General features: G+C 40.5%; 1 protein-coding gene across 10 annotated transcripts in view; it reads left to right on the forward strand.

The window, feature by feature from the left end:
- znf385b (zinc finger protein 385B) overlaps positions 1-25,020 on the forward strand; it is a 392,471-nt gene that overhangs the window by 332,172 nt on the left and 35,279 nt on the right. For all 10 annotated transcript variants that reach the window (XM_063052069.1, XM_063052067.1, XM_063052075.1 and 7 more), the window contains one exon: positions 1,749-1,914. In XM_063052069.1, the coding sequence (XP_062908139.1) occupies positions 1,749-1,914 (166 nt within the window). The remainder of the gene's footprint in view (positions 1-1,748; positions 1,915-25,020) is intronic.

The following is a 25,020-nucleotide window of genomic DNA, read 5'->3' on the forward strand; positions in this document are numbered from 1 at the left end:
TCACAAAAGAGGATTTTTGCCAGTGAAGATGAAATCATGAATAATGAAAGGCAGTCACGATAACATACCACCGGTTAATGAATTAAATTATATGGCATTAAATGATTGTTTCCAACAGGATACTTCAAAAGTTAATCCCATCATTTTGAATAAATAATTTATGTAAAGATTAGCTGGGAATAACTTGTTTGCTCTATCCGTAGCTATTTCTTCCACAACTCTGGATAAATGGAACCAGCACAGTCAAGGGAATGACCTTAAAATAGAACATAAAATTTAATCATTTCCATAATTTTTTCCTCCTGGTCAGTGTCAATTCCAACTGACCAGTCCAATTGAAATCTGAGGAAGGATGATAACTTGGAAGAATAAAATGAAAAAAATCTTCATGGGTGTTCCGCACTTGGACTCTTCCTGTGGTTATTAATGCTAGAACTACTAATCACAATTAAGTTAACCATCAGCAGGCAAAGTACATTTCAGAACAGGAATTATCTGCTGGATAAGGTCATCTCAAGTGGCTTTTGTGCACGTCAAGTGTGTTGTTGAAAATACTGAGAATGGGAGAGATGTACGTCCAGATCTGGTAGAGAATACAGAGGATCTATTGGGATGCAGAAATTTTTAATTTAAGTGTACAGATTACAGGCTGGTGAGAGATGGTATTTTTTTTTTAAATTCAAATTACTTTTATAAAAGTAAAATATGCCACTTAGTAATATACAGCAATTTTCTCATTGATATACAGCCAGTATCCTACAACTGCACGTTTTATTTATGAAATTATTTGTGTTTCAACAGGTCTCATGTATATAGATGGGGATTGATTGAAGTGAGACATTGACAGTAGGAAGTTACACTGATATTGCAGGCTAAGGGTTTGTTGCAAATATCAGCAGAAAGACTTACTCGTAGCTAAATGACGAAGTAAGCCTTTCTCGAGTGCGATGAATTCTCTTCTGCTTTATTTGTCAAAATAGCATGTGTTCTACAATTATGAATGGCCAAATAAATGGTTTTACAGTATTAACATGGAAAACAGATTTATTGTCGTTTTACTCTTAATTGTCCATTACCTGTAAGTTTTTGTATAAAAACAATTCACTGAATTTCTGGATGAATTCTTTACCTTTTGAGATTGCAACTGATAATGCTACTGTACATGTATTTCATTAACTTCTTAAAATCATTTGGAAGCAACAATTAAGCTAATCAATTGTGTTCGTAATACTACAGACATCTTTTCTCAGAGAAGATATCTAAACACAATCAAAAACACTTTGTTATGTGCTCCCTTGTTTGTATGATCTGTGTCCATTGTTTCCTGGCTTGTTTCAATTCTGCCAACACAGTGAGCTGTATCCAAGATAGATATTTGGAATGATACAACCATGTGTTCTAGGAACATCTTTGCATGTATCAGCCAAGTGTTTTCCATACTGTGTATTTTAACCTGCAGCACTGTGCTTCACATAGTCACTCTCTCTCATTGTGTTAGTGGCATGCTTCCTATAAGTTCCTTTGTTTGAGTAGAATGATGATATTAACAAGTTGAGTTAATACAAATCTTTCAATAGAGGCACCCGTTTAACATATTAATTACTGAAAATATTGATGGCTATTTTCTCGCACAGGCTGATTGTGTATGGTGCCTATTATTGAAAGTTCGTTTTGTATTGTTGTCTGTAAAGTTAGTGAAAGTATGAGAAATGAGCCTGATTGCATGGTTCATTTGTTCTCCTTTGTAGAGCCAAGCCGAGGCACACTACAAAGGCAGTAAACATGCCAAGAAGCTCAAAGCACTGGAGGCCACGAAAAAAAAGCAGAAAACTGCTCCTACCAAGGACAGCACAAAGGCCATCACCACCTCCACCACAACCACTGCAATCACTCCCAACAGCTCAGAGAAAACAGGTTAAAACAAACTTTTGTTCTCCTCATTTGTGTACTTTCTTTTATTTGTGTTGTATGTTTGCATGTTAGTGCTTATTTCTGCTTTTATTGCTACACGTTTTATTAATGCTGTTTGCTTGATCCTTGACTGGCTGACTAATTATTTAAGAATGATGGAACAAATAGCATTTAAAATATGACCTCAATCAGTGCAGCAGTAATTTGTTCCATTGTATCAAGTGGTTTGGCTGTATATAATAAACAATTTTAGTTCCATGAAATGATAAATTATATGTTCAGCTACGTCCCAAATTCTCTATGGTTTTTCATACAATCCACTCTGATAATTACATATTTTCCTCCCTTTTCCATTCACTCGTGCTGGGCAAATCAGTCTGTTGAATAAAGAGAATTGAGAACTATTCAAAGATTAAAATTTTTTAAAAGAAGTCAGGAATTTTCATAGTCTCTGTGGTCGATACTAGAGAGGACCATTCAACCAATCAGAGATAACTTTACAAGACCACTCAACACCATGGACTTGTAAAATTACATGTTTGGATACTGGCTGGGTGCTCCATTTTTCAAAAAGTCTTGTGTATGGGTCAATAACTTCAGTTTCAATGAATATTATTTGACTACTTTATAATTTATCTCCTGCGTTATAATATGTGTGACAACAAGCAAGTTAGACAAACGTAGAGCATTCTGTAAGAAATGTAGTTTTATTTAAGAGTTCTTTGACTCATTTCACATCAGCACAAATTGCATTCTAAAAGTCTATAATTAGAAAAATACGATACAAAATTTTATCTATAATGGCATATGTTGACTAGTTAATAAAGTCACAAAGCTTTTTAATGTTTTCTCTGAACCTCTTCTACTGATGGTAGTTTCTAAGATTTTTCTTGCATGGGTTCTGTTGTGTATACTTCTACCCCAAGCCCTTTTTCGCCTCATTTCTCAGAACAGCTGGTGAATAACTGAATATTTCTTGTGGCAGTTCTAACTTATTATTCAGGAAATAAATTCCATAAAGAATTAGTGACTCTTTGAGTTCTCATCATTGCAATAACAACATCTGAAAATTCCATTGCAATTGTGCTTTCATTAAATAATAATTTCAATGCTGAAAGCATTTATTTTGGTTTCACTGATAGTTCATTGTTTTGCTCAAGTATAACATCTTGAGGCACTTCGTAGTGTTTTCAGAAAAACTTTGATGCTGAGCCAAACCAGGAGATGATAGGGCTGATGATCAGAAATTTGGTCATGGAATTAGGAATCATCTTAAAGAGAAAAGAAGTTGTGTGCCTTTGGGGAATAGAATTCAATGCTTATTGCTTTGGCAGCTCAAAATGCAGCCTTTAGTGGTGGAGATTCTCAAGAGACTAGAGTTACAAAATTGAAAGACTGTAGGTTTCTCAGAGTTTCAAAGTGCTGGCGATCACCGAAGAATGCAGATTGAGAAATTTTAAAGCAATGGTTATTATTAAATAGGTGCAGGTACGGTCAATGTTTATTGGAGCATTGAGTGTTTAGTACTGGTTGCTCAGGGATGGAGGAGCAGAGTTCTGAATAACCTTATGTTTGGAATGAAGGAGTTAGAAAAGAATGCTTTGATACGCAAGTTATCAGAAATCATGAAGAGGGCTTCAGCAGCAGATGAGCTAAGAGTAGAATACCTTTTGAAAGGGAAGTCTTGCCTAGAAAATTAACCCACTTGTGCTGGTTTTAATTGCACAAATAGCACTTTAAAGCTCTGCATTGCATGAGTTAAGGAAATAGCACCCATTTGCATTAGGAATGGCACCTAATGTGAAAGTGTCCGGACAAGCTGTTGACCCTAGCACGGCGACGATTCCACGGGTGCCATTCCTTCAGCTATTGACATCATCAATGTGCGTGATGTCCATTTCCAGGCATAAATTGGCCTTTTGGGTGCAACTTATCGCTTTCATTGTTCACTCACAGTTCAACTAGGAGTGCATCGTGCTACTTTCCAGCTTTGTTCGTGATTTGAAGGGACACTACTGACATCAAGACTCCTGGGCACCTTCAGAACTCACTGGGGGCTGCTCAAGCACCATCCAAAGTCTTCAGAGTATGCTGCAACTCACAGTGAGTGCTTTTTCCTGCATTTAAGTGCTCACATGCTCATGCAAAAGGGGCCTCAATAGTCCCATCAATGGAAGCTGTCTATAGTGGGGGAATGGATTTGGTGAAAATTGGACAGGGACCACAGGCAGGAGACATGCACATACATACTAAAGAATAATCTATTCCCAAAGTGTTCAGAAATAAGTAGTGTAGTGTATTTAATATCTCAGTAATATTTGAGTAATATTGTAACTACATTGTTTTATTAAGGATTCTTTATTTACATAGTTCTTTTATGAGTTATATGTAAGAAGTATATATATGTCATCACACCACCACATCATATTTGAGTAACTGACTAAAGTAAAATGTAATAAAACTAAAAGTACATGCATTTTCCCCGGCTCCTGTGTTTTTCTTTCAAATAGTTTTATGTTTTGGAGTTACAAAACATAACAATGCCGATGAGCTAGTTTTAAAACAAACCTGAGATGACTTAACTACACGTTGAAGAGCAGTATATATTTTTATTTGGAAGGAGGGAGAGGGTGAGGTTCCAGTTTGAAAAAGCAGCACTTTTTATCTTTGCAAAGGGAGAGAGACGTTTGAGTTTTAAAAAAGGCAAAAAATGGGCAAAATTCATGGGTCATAAACAGTATCGGGAAATAATAATAATAACAAAATAAACTAGCCAAAATGAGCTTTGCTGATATCATGAAAGTAATGCAGGAACATGTAGAACCAGAAACATTGTTGATCGTAGAACACTTTAGTTTTCATAAGCGGAATCAAAATGTCATCGTACATGACTGAATTGAAGAAATTGTCAGAACATTGTCAGTTCAGTGATGGGTTTAATAATACACTGAGAGATTGTTTAGTTTGTTAAATCTTACAAAGAGAGCATTCCTAACTGAAGCACAACTCACATTTAACAGAGCAGTTGAAAACAGTGTATCAATGGAAACAGCAGATAGAGATGCTATTGAGTTGCTGTCAGGAATGAAAGTAAGCATGAGCCAAACTGCAAAACTAAACGGAACCTGCCTGCCAACCAAGTTGTGTTTCCATTGTGGAAGGGGCTCACATACACTAGACAGATTTAAATGCGAAACTTGCAGAAAATGCAATAAAAACAGGAAGAGAAAAAAAGACAAGGTGTTTCAAAGAGAGCACTAATTCGCTTGCTGTTGAGAAAACTCTCATAATGAGGAGAATAACACGGAACTGAGTAGGCTTGAGATTTACAATGTGAAAACTAACAAGAGACGAGCACTATGGCTTTCACCAGAAGTGTACAGCAAACTAATTAAAATGGAGTTGGTCACTGGCTCAGCTGTTTCAGTTATTCCACAAAATGAGTTTGAATGGCATTTGAAAGATACTAAACTGAAGCCTGCAGATATCCAACTAAGAACTTATACTGGAGAAAAGATAACTCCCGTGGGAATGATATTCATAATAGTAAAATACAACAACCAACCAGCCACATTGGGCTTGTACATGGTGAAAACAGGAGGGCCAGCATTGTGGGGCCATAATAGGCTGAGGTAACTACAACTTGATTGGAGATCCATCCACCATTTGCATGCCACAACCCCTGCAGTAGAGTTAACTGAAAGCAAGTTAAGAAAGGTACTGGATGATGCCACAACAGTGTTCAAGATGCATTGGAAAACTCAGACATATCAAGGGTAAAATGGTGCTGAATGAAAATTCCACACCCGTGTTTTACAAAGGCCATCCAGTTTCTTATACCACAAAGTAGCCAGTGAACTAGATCGCATGGAGGCTGAAGGAATTCCTCCAAGGTTGAGTGAAGTCCATGGGCAATGCCAGTTGTCCCAGTGGCCAAGGGGATATCTGTCAGGATCTGTGGTGATTTTAAGGTCACCATTAACGTATACTGAAAGTAGATCAATGCCCTTTGCCCAGGATAGAGGATATCTTTGCAAACCTTTCTGGAGGGATACACTTTAGCGAAGTGGACTTAGCTGAGGCCTAACTACAAATGGAGATGGAAATAGATTCCAAAGTGTTTCTCACCATAAACACTCACAAAGGGCTTTATTGCTATAATAGGCTTATTTTTGGAGTAGCATCTGCACCTGCACTCTGGCAGAAAGTTAAAGACTGGGTGCTGTGAGACTGCCCAGGCACTCAGTGTTACCTGGATGACATCATTGTTACCAGTGAGGATGACAAGGAACGTCTCCAAAATCTCAAGACAGTGTTAAAAGAATTAGAAGATTATGGGCTCAAAGCATGACACAACAGGTATGAATTCTTTAAGCCAAGCATCACTTATTGTGGTCACATCATTGACACACAAGCATTACACAACCATGCTGAGAAAATTCAAGCAGTATTGGATACCCCAAGACCAAAGGACGTGTCACTGTTGCAGTCCTGGCTACTGTGCTCCACCCATTGAACTCATTACTACAGATCGAGAAGAAATGGCAATGGACTAAGCTGTGTGATGTGGTTTTCCAAATGACAGATCTTGACTTTGGTGACGTCAGACACTGTACTCACACATTATGATCCTCATCGTACAGTGAAGCTTGCCTGTGATGCCTCACCTTATGGAATCAGTGCAGTTATGTCACATGTTATGAGCGATGGAAGTGAACATCCCATAGCCTTTGCATCAAGTTCCCTTACTGCTGTAGAGAAAAATTACACACAGATTGACACAGATGCCTTGAGTCTGGTTTGGAGTGTAAAATGCTTCAAACAGTACTTGTATGGAAGAGAGTTATCCCCAGCTCCCATGTTTTTCTTTCAATTAGTTTTATGTTTTGGAATTACAAAAGGTAACAGATAATTCTTTAAAGGGTATCTGTTGTCTGTGTGTGAAGTTACAATGATCTTTGTGTTGTGGGGAGCGGGATGCTTTTAAGGGATGAGGCTCAAATTAAAAGTTCAAAGTAAATTTATTATCGAAATATATATATATATGTCACCATATGCAACTGTGAGATTCATTTTCTTGCAGGCACTCGCAGTACATACAAGAAACGAATAGATTCAATGAAAGACTGCACCCAACAGGATAGACAAACAACCAATGTGTAAAAGATAAAAACTGTGCAAATACAAAAAGAATGAAAAAGAGAAATAATAAATAAATAAGCAATAAATACCGAGAACATGAGATAAAGAGTTCTTGAAGGTGACTCTGTTAGTTGTGGGAACAGCTCAGTGACGGGCAAGTGACGTTATCCCTTCTGTTTCAAGAGCCTGATGGTTGAGGGGTAGTATCTGTTCCTGACCTTGGTGGTGCGAGTCCTGAAGCTCCTGTACCACCTTCTTGATGGCAACAATGAGGAAAGAACATGACCTGGATGGTATCAGTCCCTGCTTTCCTGTGACAATGCTCTGTGTAGAGGTTCTCATTGGTGGGGAGGGCTTTACCCATGATGGGCTGAGCTGCATCCACAACTTTTCACAGGCTTTTCCATTCAAAAGCACTGGTGTTTCTATACCAGACCATGATGCAATCAGTCAATATACTCTCCAACACACTTCTATAGAAGTTCATCAAAGTTTTAGATGACATGCTGAATTTTCGCAAACTTATAAGAGAGTCACTGCCATACTTTCTTCGTAATGGGATTTACATGCAATTAGGTAGAAGTGTGTGTGGCAGAGTGTCCACAAATACACAAAATTAGGTGAGGTTCTTTGGGGTACAGCACAGGAGTATTTAAATGCATGATGCAAAGCAATCTTTTTTTTAATGTTTTGTCCAATTTTTGCACTTGATGAGGTTAAGAGGTTTCCCAGCCAAATCAGCATGGCGGTTGTTGTCAGATCTGGGCCTGGACGAAAGGAGCAAAAAATAAGCAGCTCGTAGGATGGGGGAAGAGGCAGAACAAGCCTCTTGTTGGATTTGGAGTAGGCAAGAGGAGGCAAGCTGGAAGCCAGGAGCAGACGGGCAGTGATTTGGCCACCACTGCCAGCCCACCAACTGGAGAGTGTCGTGGTTAAGGGTCGAAACACTTGGTGAAGGTTGGGAACCACCTGATGACATCTGCTCCTGGCTGAAGGCTACGGTTACCTTATAAGGTAACTGGAGAATGCACCCTAACAGGTGTATGTAACAAATACATGCTGCTGACAGGATTCATTTAACACATGAAACATTTGGTGCAATCCGTTTTTTGCTAAGATGGTATTGCTTATCATGTGAATGTGCGGTCTGAAATTCATCTCATGGACAAGAATGACAACAAGCATATAAACAATGTGGTTAAGCTTCAGATATTTGCTGAAAAGGGGACTGGTTTTAGTGCTTTAAGAATGGAGTTTCTGGCGTAAACTGTAGAGTTCCTAATGGTGAGCTTAAATTTTTGCTCAAGCAGTTTTGGATGTCAGGCAAAGCATTCTGGTAATTCAGACAATGGAAGTACTAAGGGAAGTGCTGGCAAGGTAGACTAAAGATGCTGTCTGCATACGTGTGGAAGCTGATTTTTCATTGTACCCTGCCATATCTAAATCAGTGGATCCAGGGTGAGGTAGGTCATAACTTAAAGATTTTGCTGTGAAGGCTACACACTGATTTTGTTAACTTTATTCATGTGCTGTCACCAATTGTTCAGCAATCATTCAATTTCTCTTCAACTGAAAGGCTTGCCGGTCCATTGTGGTTAAAAGTTAACCACACTGATGGTTTGAAATCTTATTTAGGCCTGACCATGTAAAGTTACCATTGTTAATTCTCTGAAGAATAATAGTGAGCCAAGTGTGTTTCCTAGCTTACAAATGTTTTTCCAGTAACGTAGTCAAAATAAATCAGAATCAGGTTTAATATCACCGGCATATGTCGTCAAATTTGTTGTTTTGTGGTAGCAGTACAATGCCATGCATAATAATAAAAAATTATTAATTAGAATAAAACATATCTATAAAAATAAATTAAATAAAGAGAGCAGAAATAGTGAGGTAATGTTCATGGGTTCATTGGCCATTCAGAAATCTATTGGCAGAAGCCAAGAAGCCGTTCCTGAGATGTTGAGTGTGTGTCTTGTACCTCCTCCTTGATGAGAAGAGGGCATGTCTTGGATGACGAAGATCCTTAATGATGGATGTTGCCTTTTTGAGCCATCTCCTTTTGAAGGTGTCCTTGATGCTGGGGAGGCTCGTGCCCGTGGTGGAGCTGGCTGAGTTTGGAACTTTCCGCAGCTTTTCCGATCCTGTGCAGTGGCCCCTCCATACCAGACAGTGATGCAATGTTCTGATAAATGAACAAAAGACGGGAACAAGGATAGATCTTAGTGGTAGTAAAGTGATTGGAAGGAATTCTGAAAGGAAGGATTTATTTGCATATTCACATACACAATGAATAGGAGTGACCTGGGGAATACTGTTGGACATGAAACCTTGGAGTATACACTCAGTGTTCACTTTAGTAGGTGTCCCCTGTGTTTAATAAAGTGGCGACTGAGTGTATGTGTATGGTCTTCTGCTGCTGTGGCCCATCCATCTCAAGGTTTGACATGTGCATTCAGAGACGCTCTTCTGCACACCACTGTTGTAACACGTGGTTATTTGAGTTACTGTTGCCCTCCTGTCAGCTAGAACCACTCTGGCCATTCTCTTCTGACCTCAGTATAATTTTTAGGTGTTTTTGCCAGCAGAGCTGCCACCCACTGGATGTTTTTTTTGTTTTTTCACACCATTCTCCAGAGACTATTGTTCATGAAAATCCCAGGAGATCTGCAGTCTGTGAGATTCTGGCACCACCAATAATTCATTCCATGGTCTAAGTCACTTAGATCACATTTCTTCCCCATTCTGATGTTTACTCTGAACAGCAACTGGACCTCTTGACTATGCCTGCATGCTTTTATGCACTGAGTTGCTGTAACATGATTGGCCGATTAGATATTTGCATTAAGGAGCAGGTGTACCTAATAAAGTACAAATTTCCCTGAAAATGGACTGATTAGGGGTAGCCAGCCTGGCTTTGTGTGTGAGAAATTGACTGTTACCAATTTGATTGAGATTTTTGAAGAGGCGACCAAGAGCACTCATGAAGACATGGTGGTAGATGTTGATCACATAGACTTTAGGAAGTCCTTTGGCAGTGCCTTTCATGGTAGGTTGGTCTGGAAGCTTAGAGCTCATGGAATCTGGGGTGAACTAGCAAATTGGATGCAATGTTGGCTTGATGGTTGCACAGGGTTTTTTAGAGTGGAGGCCTGTGAACGAGTGTGAATGTACCACAGGGATTGGTTCTGGGCCCTCTCGTTTTTTTTGTCCTTTATACTAATGATTTGGATGAGAATATCGGTGACATGATTAGTAGGTTTACAGATGACATGGAAATTGGCCAATGAAGAAGGCCTACAACAGAATTTAGATCAACTTGGAAAGTGGGGAAGGGAAGAGTAGGTGGAATTTAACTCAGACAAGTGTGCAGTGATGCATATTAGGAAGTTCCCTGAAAATAGGAATATAAGTAGATAAGGTGATGACAAAGGTATATGGCATTTTTGGCTTTGTCACTCAGATACTGAGTGTAAGTGTTGGGGCAACAATTATACAGAGTGTCCATTAGGCTCATTCAGAATATTGTGTGCACATCTAAAGTTCAAATTGCATTTGTTATCAAAGTATGCATGCAGTATACAACCCTGAAATTCGTCTTCCCCGCAGACAGTCATGAAACAAAGAACCATAGAACCAACCCGTTCAAAGAAAAACATCAAACATCAAATCCCTCCTCCCCCCCAGCACAAAAGAATCGGGCAAACGGCAACAAAAAAGAAATCGAAAACACAGAATACAAAACACAAAAGGCATATTTCAGTGCCATTCAGTCACCGTGCTGAAGGAAGAATGTAAATAAGCTAGAAAGGGCGCAGGAAAGAATCACAAGGTTACTACTGGATTGGAGAGCTTGAGATATAAGAAGAGACTGGATAAGTAGACCTTTTCTCCCATGAACAAAAGAGGCTTAGAGATGATATGAATGAGATATATAAAGCTATGAAAGGTATTGATAAGTTAGAGAACTAGTGTCTGGTTCCAATGGTAGGGTTGCATAATACTAGGCAGCAATGGCTTAGAGTGTGAGGAAGGAGGTTTAAAGAAGAACTGAGGGGTAATTTTTTCATACAAAATAGATGGTATCTGGAATAAGCTGTGAGAGAAGGTGCTGGAAGGTGCAGTATTTCGGAGTAGTCTTGATGGGTATTTGAATGAGCAGGGCATAGAAGGATAGGAAATTAATGCAGACAAGTGGGATTAGTATAGATAGGCATGAGGGCTGGCATAAACACAGTGTGCCAAAGGGCCTGTTTCAATACCGCATGACTGTTTGCACATCAAAGGAAGAGTGGAAAGAGGAGCAATTGTGGTTGATTACCTGAGAGAAGGGAGAGAGAAAATTTTATTGCTTGTGATATTGATGGTCAGAAGTTGAGCAGGAATACATTTAAGGGAGTAGGTGCATTTTATGCGCAAGAACTTTGAAAAGGCATGGGGTAAGAAAAAATACCCAGGAAAAATACAACTTCAGGGATAATACAAAGGAAAACCTTGGGGAACTTTGACTGATAGGATTGGAGAAAGGAATCAAAAAAGATTTTAATTTTTATTTACAAATACTAATAATTCCTTTGGTCTTTAGTTGTACTCCAACAATCATTGCCTCACCTCATTACACTCACCAATATGCCATTCCTTATTTCCAGCATGACTGGGACTCACAGTGGCTTTCAGCCAATTAAGTATTTTCCAAGCATTGTCACAGCTGGAATTTGGGAAATGCAGCAGTTAATTTGAGCAAAGTAATGATATTTCGGTTATATACCATTGATATATCACTCTGATAATATCTCTTAATGTTTTTTTAGGATAAATATTGTCCAATGTGAGAGTTAATTACAAACAATTGTTGTTTGTAAAAGAAAGTAGGGTTGCTAAAGGGAGTAATGGAGAAGTGATCAAAGATGATTAAACCAGCAGGGGGAATGTGTCAATCTGAGATGTCAGAGTTAAGTCATGGCCATGAATGTGAATTGGGTTTAATTGGAGGAAGGGAATAAGGAGCAGTGGCCTTAGATAGACAGCATTTTTTTAACCACAGCAGGAAAATTAGGGCAGCTGGTTGACTTCCTTTACAGCAGCGGTTTCCAACCTTTTTCATACTATGGACCAATATCATTAAGCAAGGAGTCCATGGACCCCAGATAAGAAACCCCTGCTCTATCGGGAGTAAGGAAGTTCTAAAGTATCAACGCACATGGGGGTTACTTTTTAACCATTGTGTGCAAATGAGAGCCCATTTGATATTCTTTGCAGGAACCTATGGTCCTTCCAAGCTCATTCTTGAATAGACCAAATCCTTTATCTTTTTATTTTGCAAAGATGAAGAGGATATGTTGAAGACAGCTGTTAGAATTGTTTTGAGAATATGCTGAATGTGATCGAGTAGCATGCCATAACTTGTCATGTTGGAAATAAGGAATGCCATATTGGTGAGTGTAATCAGGTGAGGCAATGATCGTTCAACTACAACTGGGGACCAAAGTGATTATTGGTATTTCAAAAATGTTTGCTGGATACAGGAGACTGATTTTTGTCAGACCTGAATTCCTGTATTTGAGAACCCTAATGTTGAGCGTGCTGAAGGATGTTTTGCTATTCCATCTTGGGAACTAAACTTGAAATGTTCTTCCTGTGACATTATTCCATGATACTTAGGGGTTTTTGCACATGGAAGGACTTTGGTAGGTTAAGTTGGAGAATCTCTCCCATTCTGACCACTGCTGTAGAGCTATCATGTTTCTAGAGAGCATGTAAGCATCCTTCCCTGACTTTTTCCTGCCAATCTGTAGCTACCTGAACCCTGAGGTCACAAAGCCTGTCCTCTGGAGAGAGGCAGGTCTCTCCAAAAAGCAAAAATCAATGAGCCTGTCCCCTCTTCCTTCCTACCCCAAACCCCAATAATTATGCAGCCAAAATGTAGGGAGGAAGCAGTGTCTGTGTGTGGTATTAGACTGTGTGATATATTTTATATCTTGCTACCAGTTTGCATTGGCCACACTATTCAAATTCAACCATACCTGAATATCCATGAATACACCCAAATGAAACAGTTATTGCCTTCTCTGTTACTGTCTGTCCTTACTCCAGTATTTCTTTCGGATGCTGTCCTCGGCAGTTTATTCAATTCATTAAAATATATGTTCCTATTTTTTCAACCAATGTGTTGAATTGCATCTGACGTAACTATTTAAATTACCAACTACTCCTGAGAGTCTGCTGTTGCTCAGCACGGTTTGGTGTCATCTGCTTATCAGAGTGAACAACTGCATTGCATTTTGTGAATGGCACACTACAGCCATTGTGCAGAGCACAGATAGTTAGTGCGAAGGATGGTGTGCCAGTCAGGCAGGTTTTTATGTACTGGATGGTGTTGAGCTTCATGAATACTGTTGGAATTGCACTCACGTAGGTCTACAGAGAGTGGTCCATTGCACTTCAGACTTGTGACCTGTAGATGATGGAAGGACTTTAGGATGTTTCCGCTGCTCAGTGAGCTTGATCATTCAGGAAGAGAATTGATGGTACTGATCCAGTTGAGCTTCGGATCAATGGTGATCCCTTTTCCCTCAGTATTGTAATCATTAAGGATAATGCATTGGTAATACTATAGAATGTTAACTGTAGGTAATGAAATTCTTCCTTAACGATAATAATTGAATGGCACTTGTGGCATGAATTTTAGTCTTCGCCAAAATATTGTCTGGGTTTTGCTGCAAGTAGACTGGATTACATGCAATTTTTGTTCTGTTTTTTGAGGAATTGCAAAAGGAATTGAACCACTCTTAAGGTTATGTTGAAGGAATGGTCATTAACAAAGCGTTTAAAGATAATTAGGTTAAGGACATCTCCATGAGGAACTTCTGCAGTGATGTAATGGGGCCAAGATGACTTACCTTCGACATCATTGTGCGCCCAGAGGGCCCATTCCAGTGCTGTTCTGTTGTATCCACATCTAGTGTCCTTTTTTCATGGTATGACTCAAACCACAGAAGTATTTTGCCCTTAATGCCAATTGACTTTATTTTTACCGGGGTTCATTGACGTTACACTTAGTCAGTACTGTGTTGATGTTTATGCAAATCACTCTCACCTCATCTTGGAAGTGCATGTATTGACCAAGACTTGATGAGGCCTGGAGGCAAGAGCCCATTCCCAAGCAGAAGCATCATTGAGTGGATTATCGGACAGTGAATATAATAATTTTGACAAAAACTAACTCTCCTCTTCCTGATGAAAGAGAAGTGACCAGGTAGTAATTAGCTAGATGGGTTTTTAGTAATTAGCCATGATGAGGCCGCACCCAGGCTGTATGAGCAACAACTTATACTCCTTCTGGGTAACCTCTAACCTGGTGGCATGAACATCAATTTCACGAACTTCCGGTGATTTCCCCCTCCTTCACCATTCCCTTTTCCTGTTGTCCTCTTTCACCTTTTTCCTTACCTGCCCATCACCCCCCTCTGGTGCCCATTCTCCTCCTTCCCTTTCCTCCATGGTCTTCTATCCTCCGCTATCAGATTCCCCCTCCACCAGCCCTTTATCTCTTTCACCAATCTCTTCCCAGCTCTTTACTTCACCCCCTCACCCTCTCCTAGTTTCACCTATCACCTACCACCTTGTACTCCTTCCTTCCCTCCCCCCCAGCTTCTTACTCTGACTTCTCTTTTTTCTCCCTAGTCCTGATGAAAGGTGTCGGCCAGAAACTAAGACTGTTTATTCCTTTCCATAGATGCTACCTGATCTGCCTGAGTTCCTCCAGCATTTTGTGTGTGTTGCCTGGGATTTCCAGCATCTTCAGATTTTCTTGTGTAGATGGTTTTTTTCCAGCATTTTGTGAATGGAACCTACCTGGGCAATTTTCTACATTGTTGACTCACTGTGAGTGTTGCATCTGCACTGAAGTGACTTTCTGAAGAAGCAGCCGATATCAGAGAGGTTAAGGACTTTTGGATGTTGATCTGGTCCCATTGCCCTTGTTGTGTCCAGTGTGCTTAGCTTTTTGTAATATCTTGTGGAATGAATCTGATTGGCTGCAGTGTGTTTCTCTGATAGTGAGAGGACACAGTGTTGGATCATCCAGTTGTCATTTCTAGCCGAATATAGCTGCACATTCTCAGGCTTCTTCTTCAACTCTTGCCTGCTGGTCCTGTTACTATTCAGGATGACGATGTTCTTGGAGCTGCTCCCTCCTGTTAACTATTTAATTATCCACTAGTTTTTTATGGCTAGAATATTGATCTGATAGCAGGTCTATTACAAGCTGCCTTGCAGCTTTACCAGCTTGGATGTGTTTGTTGTTGCTCCTGATTTGTTCTTCGGCACTTCTGGGTTTTTTGTGATGGAAGAGTGAAGGATGTACCAGGCCATGGCATTCCCGATTACAGTGAATGTTTCTGCTGCTGATGATAGTTCACACAGTCTCATGGATACCCAGTTTTGAGCTACCAGACTTGTTCCATTTAGCACATCTGCAGTGCAACACAAAACAATGTAGATCTGCCTCCCTCTGCAAGGATAGTGTGGTGGGCACTCCATCATTGCTCTAGTGTGCTTGCCAAAAGTAGATTGGTAGATTAAAAGAAAGGGTACATTTACCCTCTGCCATCGATAGATCCAACCAAGCATTCAAAGTTGTTTTCAACATTATAGGACCATTAAGACATAGCAGAATTAGGCCATTCAAGTCTGCACCAATATTTGATCATGGTTAATTTATTCTCTCATCAAGCCCATTTTCCTTCCTTTTTCCCACAACCTTTGATGCCCTTACTAATCAAGAACCTATCAATCTCCACTTTAAATATACCTAATGATCTGGCCTCCACAGCCGCCTGTGGTAATGAAGTCCATGGATTCAAAACAATCTGATTAAAGAAATTCTTCCTCATCTCTGCCTAAAGGGACATGCTCCTATTTTGAAGCTGTGCCCTTTGGTTCAAGACTCTTCCACTATTGGGAACATCCTCTCCACCTCCACTCTAACTAGGCCTTTCAGTAATCGGTAGGTTTCAAACTGTTGCTCCCCTATCTCTAATAAAAACAACATCCGGAATCCATATGTGGCTATCTTCACCTAAAAATCATTTTTTAAACACAGTGAAGATTGGTGGCAATGCTGCAGTACATAAAATATCTAAAACTCCATTATGGCAGTAAATCCACAGCAGCTTAACTCCAAGGCACTTGCCTGACACATGGCTGAACGTTTTCCAGGCCGATGAGTCATATAGATTTATTTATCAGTTTGGTTTCCTCACTGCTTGCTGCAGACCTCGTACAACAGTCATATCCTTTGAGATTCAACTAGTCCAGTCCCTGATGGAGCTACACTGAACTTGCTATTTTTGGTGCTTTTTCAAAATGCTATTTAGTTTGCAGGGACACTCATTTTACAGCAGATAGAGGACAAAAGCTAGTCTTTATGAGGCTTACTTGACCTTGTTTGACCTAATTCCATGACACTTCATGAGATTTGGAGTCAGTGTTGAGGACCTGCAAAATACTGCATTCTATCCATATATCACTTCACAGTAACCTTTGGTGGGTCCAGCATGGGTCATACCAGAGATTATGTCAAGAGGCTGTGATTCTATGTGTAGACCTACGTCAAGCAATTAGATGATTAATTAGTGCAAGAGCTCTCCTAATCTCGACACCATCCCATTTGTGTGAGGGGAAACATGCAAGATCAGGTCTGAAAGCAACTTTTAAGCTTGAGAAAGTCTGCTGAAGTTTGAAATCCAAAGCAACACACACAAAATGCTGGAGGAGCTCAACAAGTCAGGCAGCATCTATGGTAATGAATAAATCGTTGACATTTCGGGTCGAGATCCTTCTTCAGGACTGGATAGGAAAGGGTGAAGCTGCCAGCAGAATAAAAAGGTTGGGGGGGGGGGGAAGAATAGCGAGAAGGTGATAGGTGAAGCTGGGTGGGGCTGGAGAGGAAGGAATCTGATAGGAGAGGGGAGTGGAGCATATGAGAAAACGAGGGAGGAGCGGACGAAGGGGGAGATGACAGGGAGGTGTGAAGAGGGAAGAAAGAACCCAGAGTGGGAAATAAAGGAAGGGAGTGTGGGGAAGGACTGTTTTTACTGGAAGGAGAAATCGATATTCATGCCATCTGGTTGGAGGTGACTTTGCTGCATCTAAATTCAGTACTTTGGTTAGTGCTGGATAGATCATCCGGTTCTAGCACTTTTCTATTTAAATAACTTGCTGAACCATTTCAGAGGGCAGTGAAGAATCAATTACGATCCTGTAGTTATGGAATTACATGTAGAGCAGACAAGACCAGGTTAGCATGGCATATTTCCTGTATGATGGGCATCGAACTCAATATATAAGTTTGCTGATGACACAACAATTGTAGGCCGTATCTCGGGTAATGATGAGTTTGAGTACAGAGAGGAAATTATAACCTGGTGGCATGGTGCGAAGACAATAACCTGTCCCTCAACGTCAGCAAGATGAAGGAATTGGTTGTTGACTTCAGAAGGAGTAGCGGACCGCATGACCCAATTTACATTGGTGGTGCACAAGTGGAACAGGTCAAAAGCTTTAAGTTCCTCGGAGTCAATATCACAAATGACCTGACTTGGTCCAACCAAGCAGAGTTCACTGCCAAGAAGGCCCACCAGCGCCTTTACTTCCTGAGGAAACTAAAGAAATTTGGCCTGTCCCCTAAAACCCTCACTAATTTTTATAGATGCACGTAGGAAACATTCTTCTAGGGTGCATCACATCCTGGTATGGAAGTTGTCCTGTCCAAGACCAGAAGAAGCTGCAGAAGATCGTGAACACGGCGCAGCACATCACACAAACCAATCTTCTGTCCTTCACACTGCACGCTGTCGGAGCAGTACTGCCAACACACTTTTCATCCCTCTTCCCTCCGGGAGAAGGCTCAGGAGCTTGAAGATTCGTACGGGCAGATTTGGGAATAGCTTCTTTCCAACTGTGATAAGACTGCTGAACAGATCCTGACCCAGATCTGGGCCGTACCCTCCAAATATCCGGACCTGCCTCTCGGTTTTTTTTTGCACTACCTCACTTTCCATTTTTCTATTTATGATTTATAATTTACATTTTTAATATTTACTATCGATTTGTAATCCAGGGAGCGGGAAGCGCAGAATCAAATATCGCTGTGATGATTGTACATTCTAGTATCAATTGTTTGGCGACTATAAAGTATAAGTATAATGTAGACGATGGGCTTTTATTGACAACTCAGTAGTTTCTGTGGTCATCATTACATAGACAAAGGTTTTTTTTTCAATTCTAGGTTTTCTTTTAACCTGTATTTCAGTTCTTATTTGCTATAGTAGGTGTTGAACTTGCTTACCTGGACTGTTTATGGCTTCTGGCTTTTATTCGGGTAACTAAAACATTTTTGAAGGCAATCAAAAGCAAGAGGAAAAAATCTGGTTGCAGGAAGATGTAAGGGTAATTCAAAGGTTGACTTTATAAAACAGAATATCAAAAGGTCTTTCATGGAGAGGTAATTATGAGTTTGTACACAATCTGTGACCTTGAAGAGCTTACTTCCAGTCCAGAACAGTAAGACAGCACTACCTAATCCTAACTCTGATTCTTATTCACATTTCTGTCATCTCCATTTTTGCTAACAGATCCAGGGCCTTTTGTAATTGTCATTTGATGTTTATTTTAATATTTGGGACTTGTCATCTTTCCAAATAAAACACATGGTTAATGTTGTGAGCAAAAATTTCCATTAAGTACTTCTATTCATGATATTTCATAACTCCTTACTTAGTACACCCAAACTTAGCCCGGGAATTAACTGTTAATTGTCGGGAATTGTTCTTGTTGTTTTTTATCCTCTTGAAGCGTTCCACTTGGACAATGGAAATAGTACTTGTCATTCTCTTTCTCCGCCTCCGTCTTTTCCCTTCTCACTGTCTTTTGTCTCCCTGTCTTTCCCCTTCCCATGGAAAAGGATAGAATCAGAGAGGACTGGAAAATTTTTAATTGGGGAAGGGCAAATTATGAGGCTACAAGGCTAGAATTTGCGGGTGTGAATTGGGATGATGTTTTTGCAGGGAAATGTACGATGGATGTGTGGTCGATGTTTAGAGATCTCTTGCAGGATGTTAGGGATAAATTTGTTCCAGTGAGGAAGATAAAGAATGGTAGGGTGAAGGAACCATGGGTGACAAGTGAGGTGGAAAATCTAGTCAGGTGGAAGAAGGCAGCATACATGAGGTTCAGGAAGCAAGGATCAGATGGGTCTATTGAGGAATATAGGGTAGCAAGAAAGGAGCTTAAGAAGGGGCTGAGAAGAGCAAGAAGGGGACATGAGAATGTCTCGGCGAGAAGGGTAAAAGAAAACCCCAAGGCATTCTTCAATTATGTGAAGAACAAAAGGATGACAGGAGTGAAGGTAGGACCGATTAGAGATAAAGGTGGGAAGATGTGTCTGGAGGCTGTGGAAGTGAGCGAGGTCCTCAATGAATACTTCTCTTCGGTATTCACCATTGAGAGGGAACTTGATGACGGTGAGAACAATATGAGTGAGTTTGATGTTCTGGAGCATGTTGATATTAAGGGAGAGGAGGTGTTGGAGTTGTTAAAATACATTGAGACGGGTAAGTCCCCAGGGCCTGACGGAATATTCCCCAGGCTGCTCCACGAGGCGAGGGAAGAGATTGCTGAGCCTCTGGCTAGGATCTTTATGTCCTCGTTGTCCACGGGAATGGTACTGGAGGATTGGAGGGAGGCGAATGTTGTCCCCTTGTTCAAAAAAGGTAGTAGGGATAGTTCGCGAAATTATAGACTGGTGAGCCTTACATCTGTGGTGGGAAAGCTGTCGGAAAAGATTCTTAGAGATAGGATCTCTGGGCATTTAGAGAATCATGGTCTGATCAGGGACATTCAGCACAGCTTTGTGAAGGGCAGATCGTGTCTAACAAGCCTAATAGAGTTCTTTGAGGAGGTGACCAGGCATATAGATGAGGGTAGTGCAGTGGATGTGATCTACATGGATTTTAGTAAGGCATTTGACAAGGTTCCACACGGTAGGCTTATTCAGAAAGTCAGAAGGCATGGGATCCAGGGAAGTTTGGCCAGGTGGATTTAGAATTGGTTTGCCTGCAGAAAGCAGAGGGTCGTAGTGGAGGGAGTACATTCGGATTGGAGGGTTGTAACTAGTGGTGCCCCACAAGGATTGGTTCTGGGACCTCTACTTTTCGTGATTTTTATTAACGACCTGAATGTAGGGGTAGAAGGGTGAGTTGGCAAGTTCACAGATGACATAAAGGTTGATGGTGTTCTGGATAGTGTAGAAGATTGTCGAAGATTGCAGAGAGATATTGATAGGATGCAGAAGTGGGCTGAGAAGTGGCAGATGGAATTCAACCCGAAGAAGTGTGAGGTGGTACACTTTGGAAGGACAAACTCCAAGGCAGAGTACTAAGTAAATGGCAGGATACTTGGTAGTGCGGAGGAGTAGAGGGATCTGGGGTTACATGTCCACAGATCCCTGAAAGTTGCCTCACAGGTAGATAGGGTAGTTAAGAAAGCTTACGGGGTGTTAGCTTTCATAAGTCGAGGGATAGAGTTTAAGAAAGAGTCGCGAGGTAATGATGCAGCTCTGTAAAACTCTGGTTAGGCCACACTTGGAGTACTGTGTCCAGTGCTGGTTGCCTCACTATAGGAAGGATGTGGAAGCATTGGAAAGGGTACAGAGGAGATTTACCAAGATGCTGCCTGGTTTAGAGAGTATGCATTATGATCAGAGATTAAGGGAGCTAGGGCTTTACTCTTTGGAGAGAAGGAGGATGAGAGGAGACATGATAGAGCTGTACAAGATAATAAAAGGAATAGATAGAGTGGACAGCCAGCCCCTCTTCCCCAGGGCACCATTGCTCAATACAAGAGGACATGGCTTTAAGGTAAGGGGTGGGAAGTTCTAGGGGGATATTAGAGGAAGGTTTTTTACTCAGAGAGTGGTTGGTGCGTGGAATGCACTGCCTGAGTCAGTGGTGGAGGCAGATACACTCGTGAAGTTTAAGAGACTACTGGACAGGTATATGGAGGAATTTAAGGTGGGGGGTTATATGGGAGGCAGGGTTTAAGGGTCAGCCCACCATTGTGGGCCGAAGGGCCTGTACTGTGCTGTACTATTCTATGTTCTATGTTAAACTCTCTCTCTTTCTCCATCTTCCCACTTTCTATCTCTCTTTTTCTCTGCTTCTCTCTTCTGTCCTCTCTCTTTCACCCCTTTCCCGACTCGCCTCTCCATTTTTCTCTCTATCCTCCTCCCCCTTCGTCTCATTGCTTCCATGTCTCTCCATTCACCCGTCATCCCTCCCTCTCACTGTCTATCCCTCTTCTTTCTTGCCACCACCTCCTCACTTTGTCCACTCGCCCAGTCCCTCTCTCTTCATTCCCTTAGCCAACATCAGATTGCTCAGTATTTCTTTCTCTTTTTCCATGGATTAAACAGGACTGGAGAGCTACAGTAAGATATCCTCATCCAATTGGTTGCCCAAGTTTTCTAGACTTTACAGGAAAAAGAGACATTTATGTGCTATGTCTGTGCAGACAGTGAGTGCATGTCTGTCATGCTAATACATATGTTTCTGGATGTCTGCCTCATTTATTAGGGTAAAGTTTACTGTATTTCTGAAGGAGCTACCTCCAGATCCCTTCTGACCCGGGGATTTAAGAGAGGCTGAAAAGTCCTTACATAATTCAGGAATAATGAAGGAACACTGCCAGAATGCTGACATTCCAAGGAGATTTTGTCAACCATGATCTCCATCAACAACTGGAGTACCCTGCCCTGTACTCGACTACATATTTCTTGCAATTTTTCTTGGTGTCCCTTTATTGTGACCTGGAACCAGATATGCTTCTATTCCCTAATTTTAACTGGATCAATGCACACTCACATGTCTAAACATCATCTCTGCCCCTCATCTCTATGATACGACCATAAAAGACATAGGAGCAGAATTAGGCCATTCAGCCCATCGAGTCTGCTCCGCCATTCCATCATGGCTAATTATCATCTCTCTCAACCCCATTTTCCTGCCTTCTCTCTGTAACCTTTGATGCCCTGACTAATCAAGAACCTATCGATCTCTGCTTTAAATATACTTAATGACTTGGCCTCCACAGCCATCCATGGCAATGAATTCCACAGATTCACCACAATCTGGTTAAAGAAATTCCTCCTCATCTCTGTTCCAAATGGACATCCTTTGACTCTGTGGCTGTGCTCTCTGGTCCTAGACTAACCCACTACAGGAAACATTATCTTCACATCCACTCTATCTAGGCCTTTCAACATTCAATAGGTTTCAGTGAATCTCCTCTGGACCCACTTCAATTACAGCACATCTTTTCTTAGATAAGGAGCTCCGACCTGCTCGCAATACTCCAAGTAAAGTCTCACCAATGTCTTATAAATCCTCAGCTTTACATCCTTGCCCTTATATTCTAGTTTTCTCGAAATGAATGCCAACATTGCATTTGGCTCATACTATTGATCCAACCCGCAAGATAACCTTTAGGTCATCCTGCACAAGGACTCTCAAGTCCCATTGCACCTCTGATTTTTGAATTTTCTCCCCAATTAGAAAATAGCCTACGTCTTTATTCCTTTGAAATAAATGCATGACCATACACTTCCCTAAACTATATTCCATCTGCCACATGTTTACCCATTCTCCTAATCTGTCCAAGTCCTTTGGACCCCACAGAACACCACTAATCTCTAGTAACCAACCAGTAAAGGCTTTCTTGATTCCCACTCTTTGCCACCCGCCAGTAAGCTAATCTTCTATTCATGCTAGTATCTCTCCTGTAAATCTATGGGTTTTTACCTTGTTATGCAGCATCATTTGTGGCACCTTGTCAAAGGCCTTCTGAAAACCCAAACAAGTAACATCTACAGACTCTCCTTTATCTGTCCTGCCTGTTATTTCCTCAAAGAATTCCAACAGATTTGGCAGGCAAAATTTTCTCTTAATTTTATATTATTGGCAAGCTTTCCTTCATATTTCATCTTTTCTCTTTTTCTAGTTGCCTTCAGTTGGTTTTTAAAAACTTCCCAATCCTCTAATTTTTTGCTATATTATAACCCCCCCTTTTGCTTTTACGCTTTCTTCGACTTCCCTTCTCAGCTACAGTTGCCTCATCCTCACTTTCTAATACTTCTTCATCTTTGGGATGTATCTATCCTGCTGTTTTGAATTGCCCCCAGAAGGTCCAGTCATTGCAGTTCTGCCATCATCCTTGATTGTCTCCCCTTCCAAACAACTTTGGTCAGCTCCTCTCTCATGCCTCTGTAATTCCTTTTACTCCATTTAGTACTGATACATCTGATTTTATCTTCTCCCTCTCACACAGCAGGGTAAATTCTATTGTTTTATGACCACTGCCTCCCAAGGGTTCCTTTACCTTCTGCTCCCTAATCACATATGGTTCATTACACATCACCCAGTCCAGAATTGCCTTTCCCCTAGGGGTTCAGCCACAAACTGTTCTAAAAAGCCATCTCGTAGACACTCTAGAAACTCCCTCCCTTTGGATCCAGCACCAATTTGATTTTCCCAATCTATCGGCATATTAAAATCACCCATGACTATCGTAACATTGCCTTTTGACATGCCTTTTCTATCTCCCGTTGTAATTTATATGCCACATCCTGACTACTGTTCAAAGGTCTGTGAGTAACTACCATCAGGGTTTTATTTACCTTTGTTGTTTCTTAAATCTACCCACAAGGATTCTACATCTTCCAATCCTATGTCACCTCTTTCTAAGGATTTGATTTCATTTTTTACTAACCGAGCCAGCCCACCCTCTCTGCCAACCTGCCTGCCCTTTCAAAACAATGTGTATCCTTGGATGTTAAGCTCCCTTCTGTGATTTTTCAGCCATGACTCAGCCCACAACATTGTATTTGCTAATCTCTAATTGCACAACAACATCATTTGCCTTATTCCATATACTGCATGCATTCAAATATAACACCTCCAGCCCTGTATTCATCACCCATTTAAATTTTGCCACCATATTATACTAAAACTTATCCCACTGACCGCAATTTTGCGCTATCATCTGTCTTCCTCAGTCTGACTACACTGCGTCATGTATACCAACTGCCCCATTCTCAGCCTTATCACTCCAGTTCAAACCCCCCGCCAAATTAGTTTAGATGTGAATGAAAGCTATATGATACCAGAATAAAATCTCATCCTCTTGATTTTCTCTATCTGTCCTCCTCTCTTGTCTCCAAACATCCATCTGTAACACAAATTGATAACAGCTACATGTCTCTTTTAAGCACTAGCTGAGAAATTTTATTTTGTGAAAGCAGTAAAAGGGGAAAAAGATAATAGAACTATTGCAGATGACCCCCAGGTAAAGTATATAAAGAGGGCAATATCTTTTATCATTTTTCTGGTTTCAAAGTAAAAGGCAATGATTTTTCAAGCACAATTATGATAGTATAGTTTCTAAATCTATTGTTTTAGAGTTCTCTGCATTATAAGTAATGCAGTATATCAATAACTTTTTTTTCTGCGGAATTATAAGTTTATTTGTAAAATGAAATCAAAAATATAACTTGTTCATTTTAAAAGGCACATGTTGAATAGAATTATTTGTCCTATTATAATAAAAAGTGCAAACAAGTTTTCCGCGTGATGAAAGCTCGAAAAGATTTTGATGTGAGAAACGAAATCGTATCAGCCACTTTAAATATCTTTGTATATCTATTAAGTAATCAAAAGCATCAGTCAAAAACAAATAAATCAAAACATAGAAATATCTGTATACTAGCTATCACACTTAGTAATGGTCCTTCCAGGTGAGGCAACATTTCACCTGCAAATCTATTGGGTCCGGTATTCCAAATGTGGCCTCCTCTACATTGGTGAGACATGTTGTAAATTGGAGAACTGCTTCGTCGAGCTCCCCCATTCCATCCTC

The sequence above is a fragment of the Mobula hypostoma genome, chromosome 6 (assembly GCF_963921235.1).
Source record: "Mobula hypostoma chromosome 6, sMobHyp1.1, whole genome shotgun sequence".
NCBI classification, from domain to species: Eukaryota; Metazoa; Chordata; class Chondrichthyes; order Myliobatiformes; family Myliobatidae; genus Mobula; species Mobula hypostoma.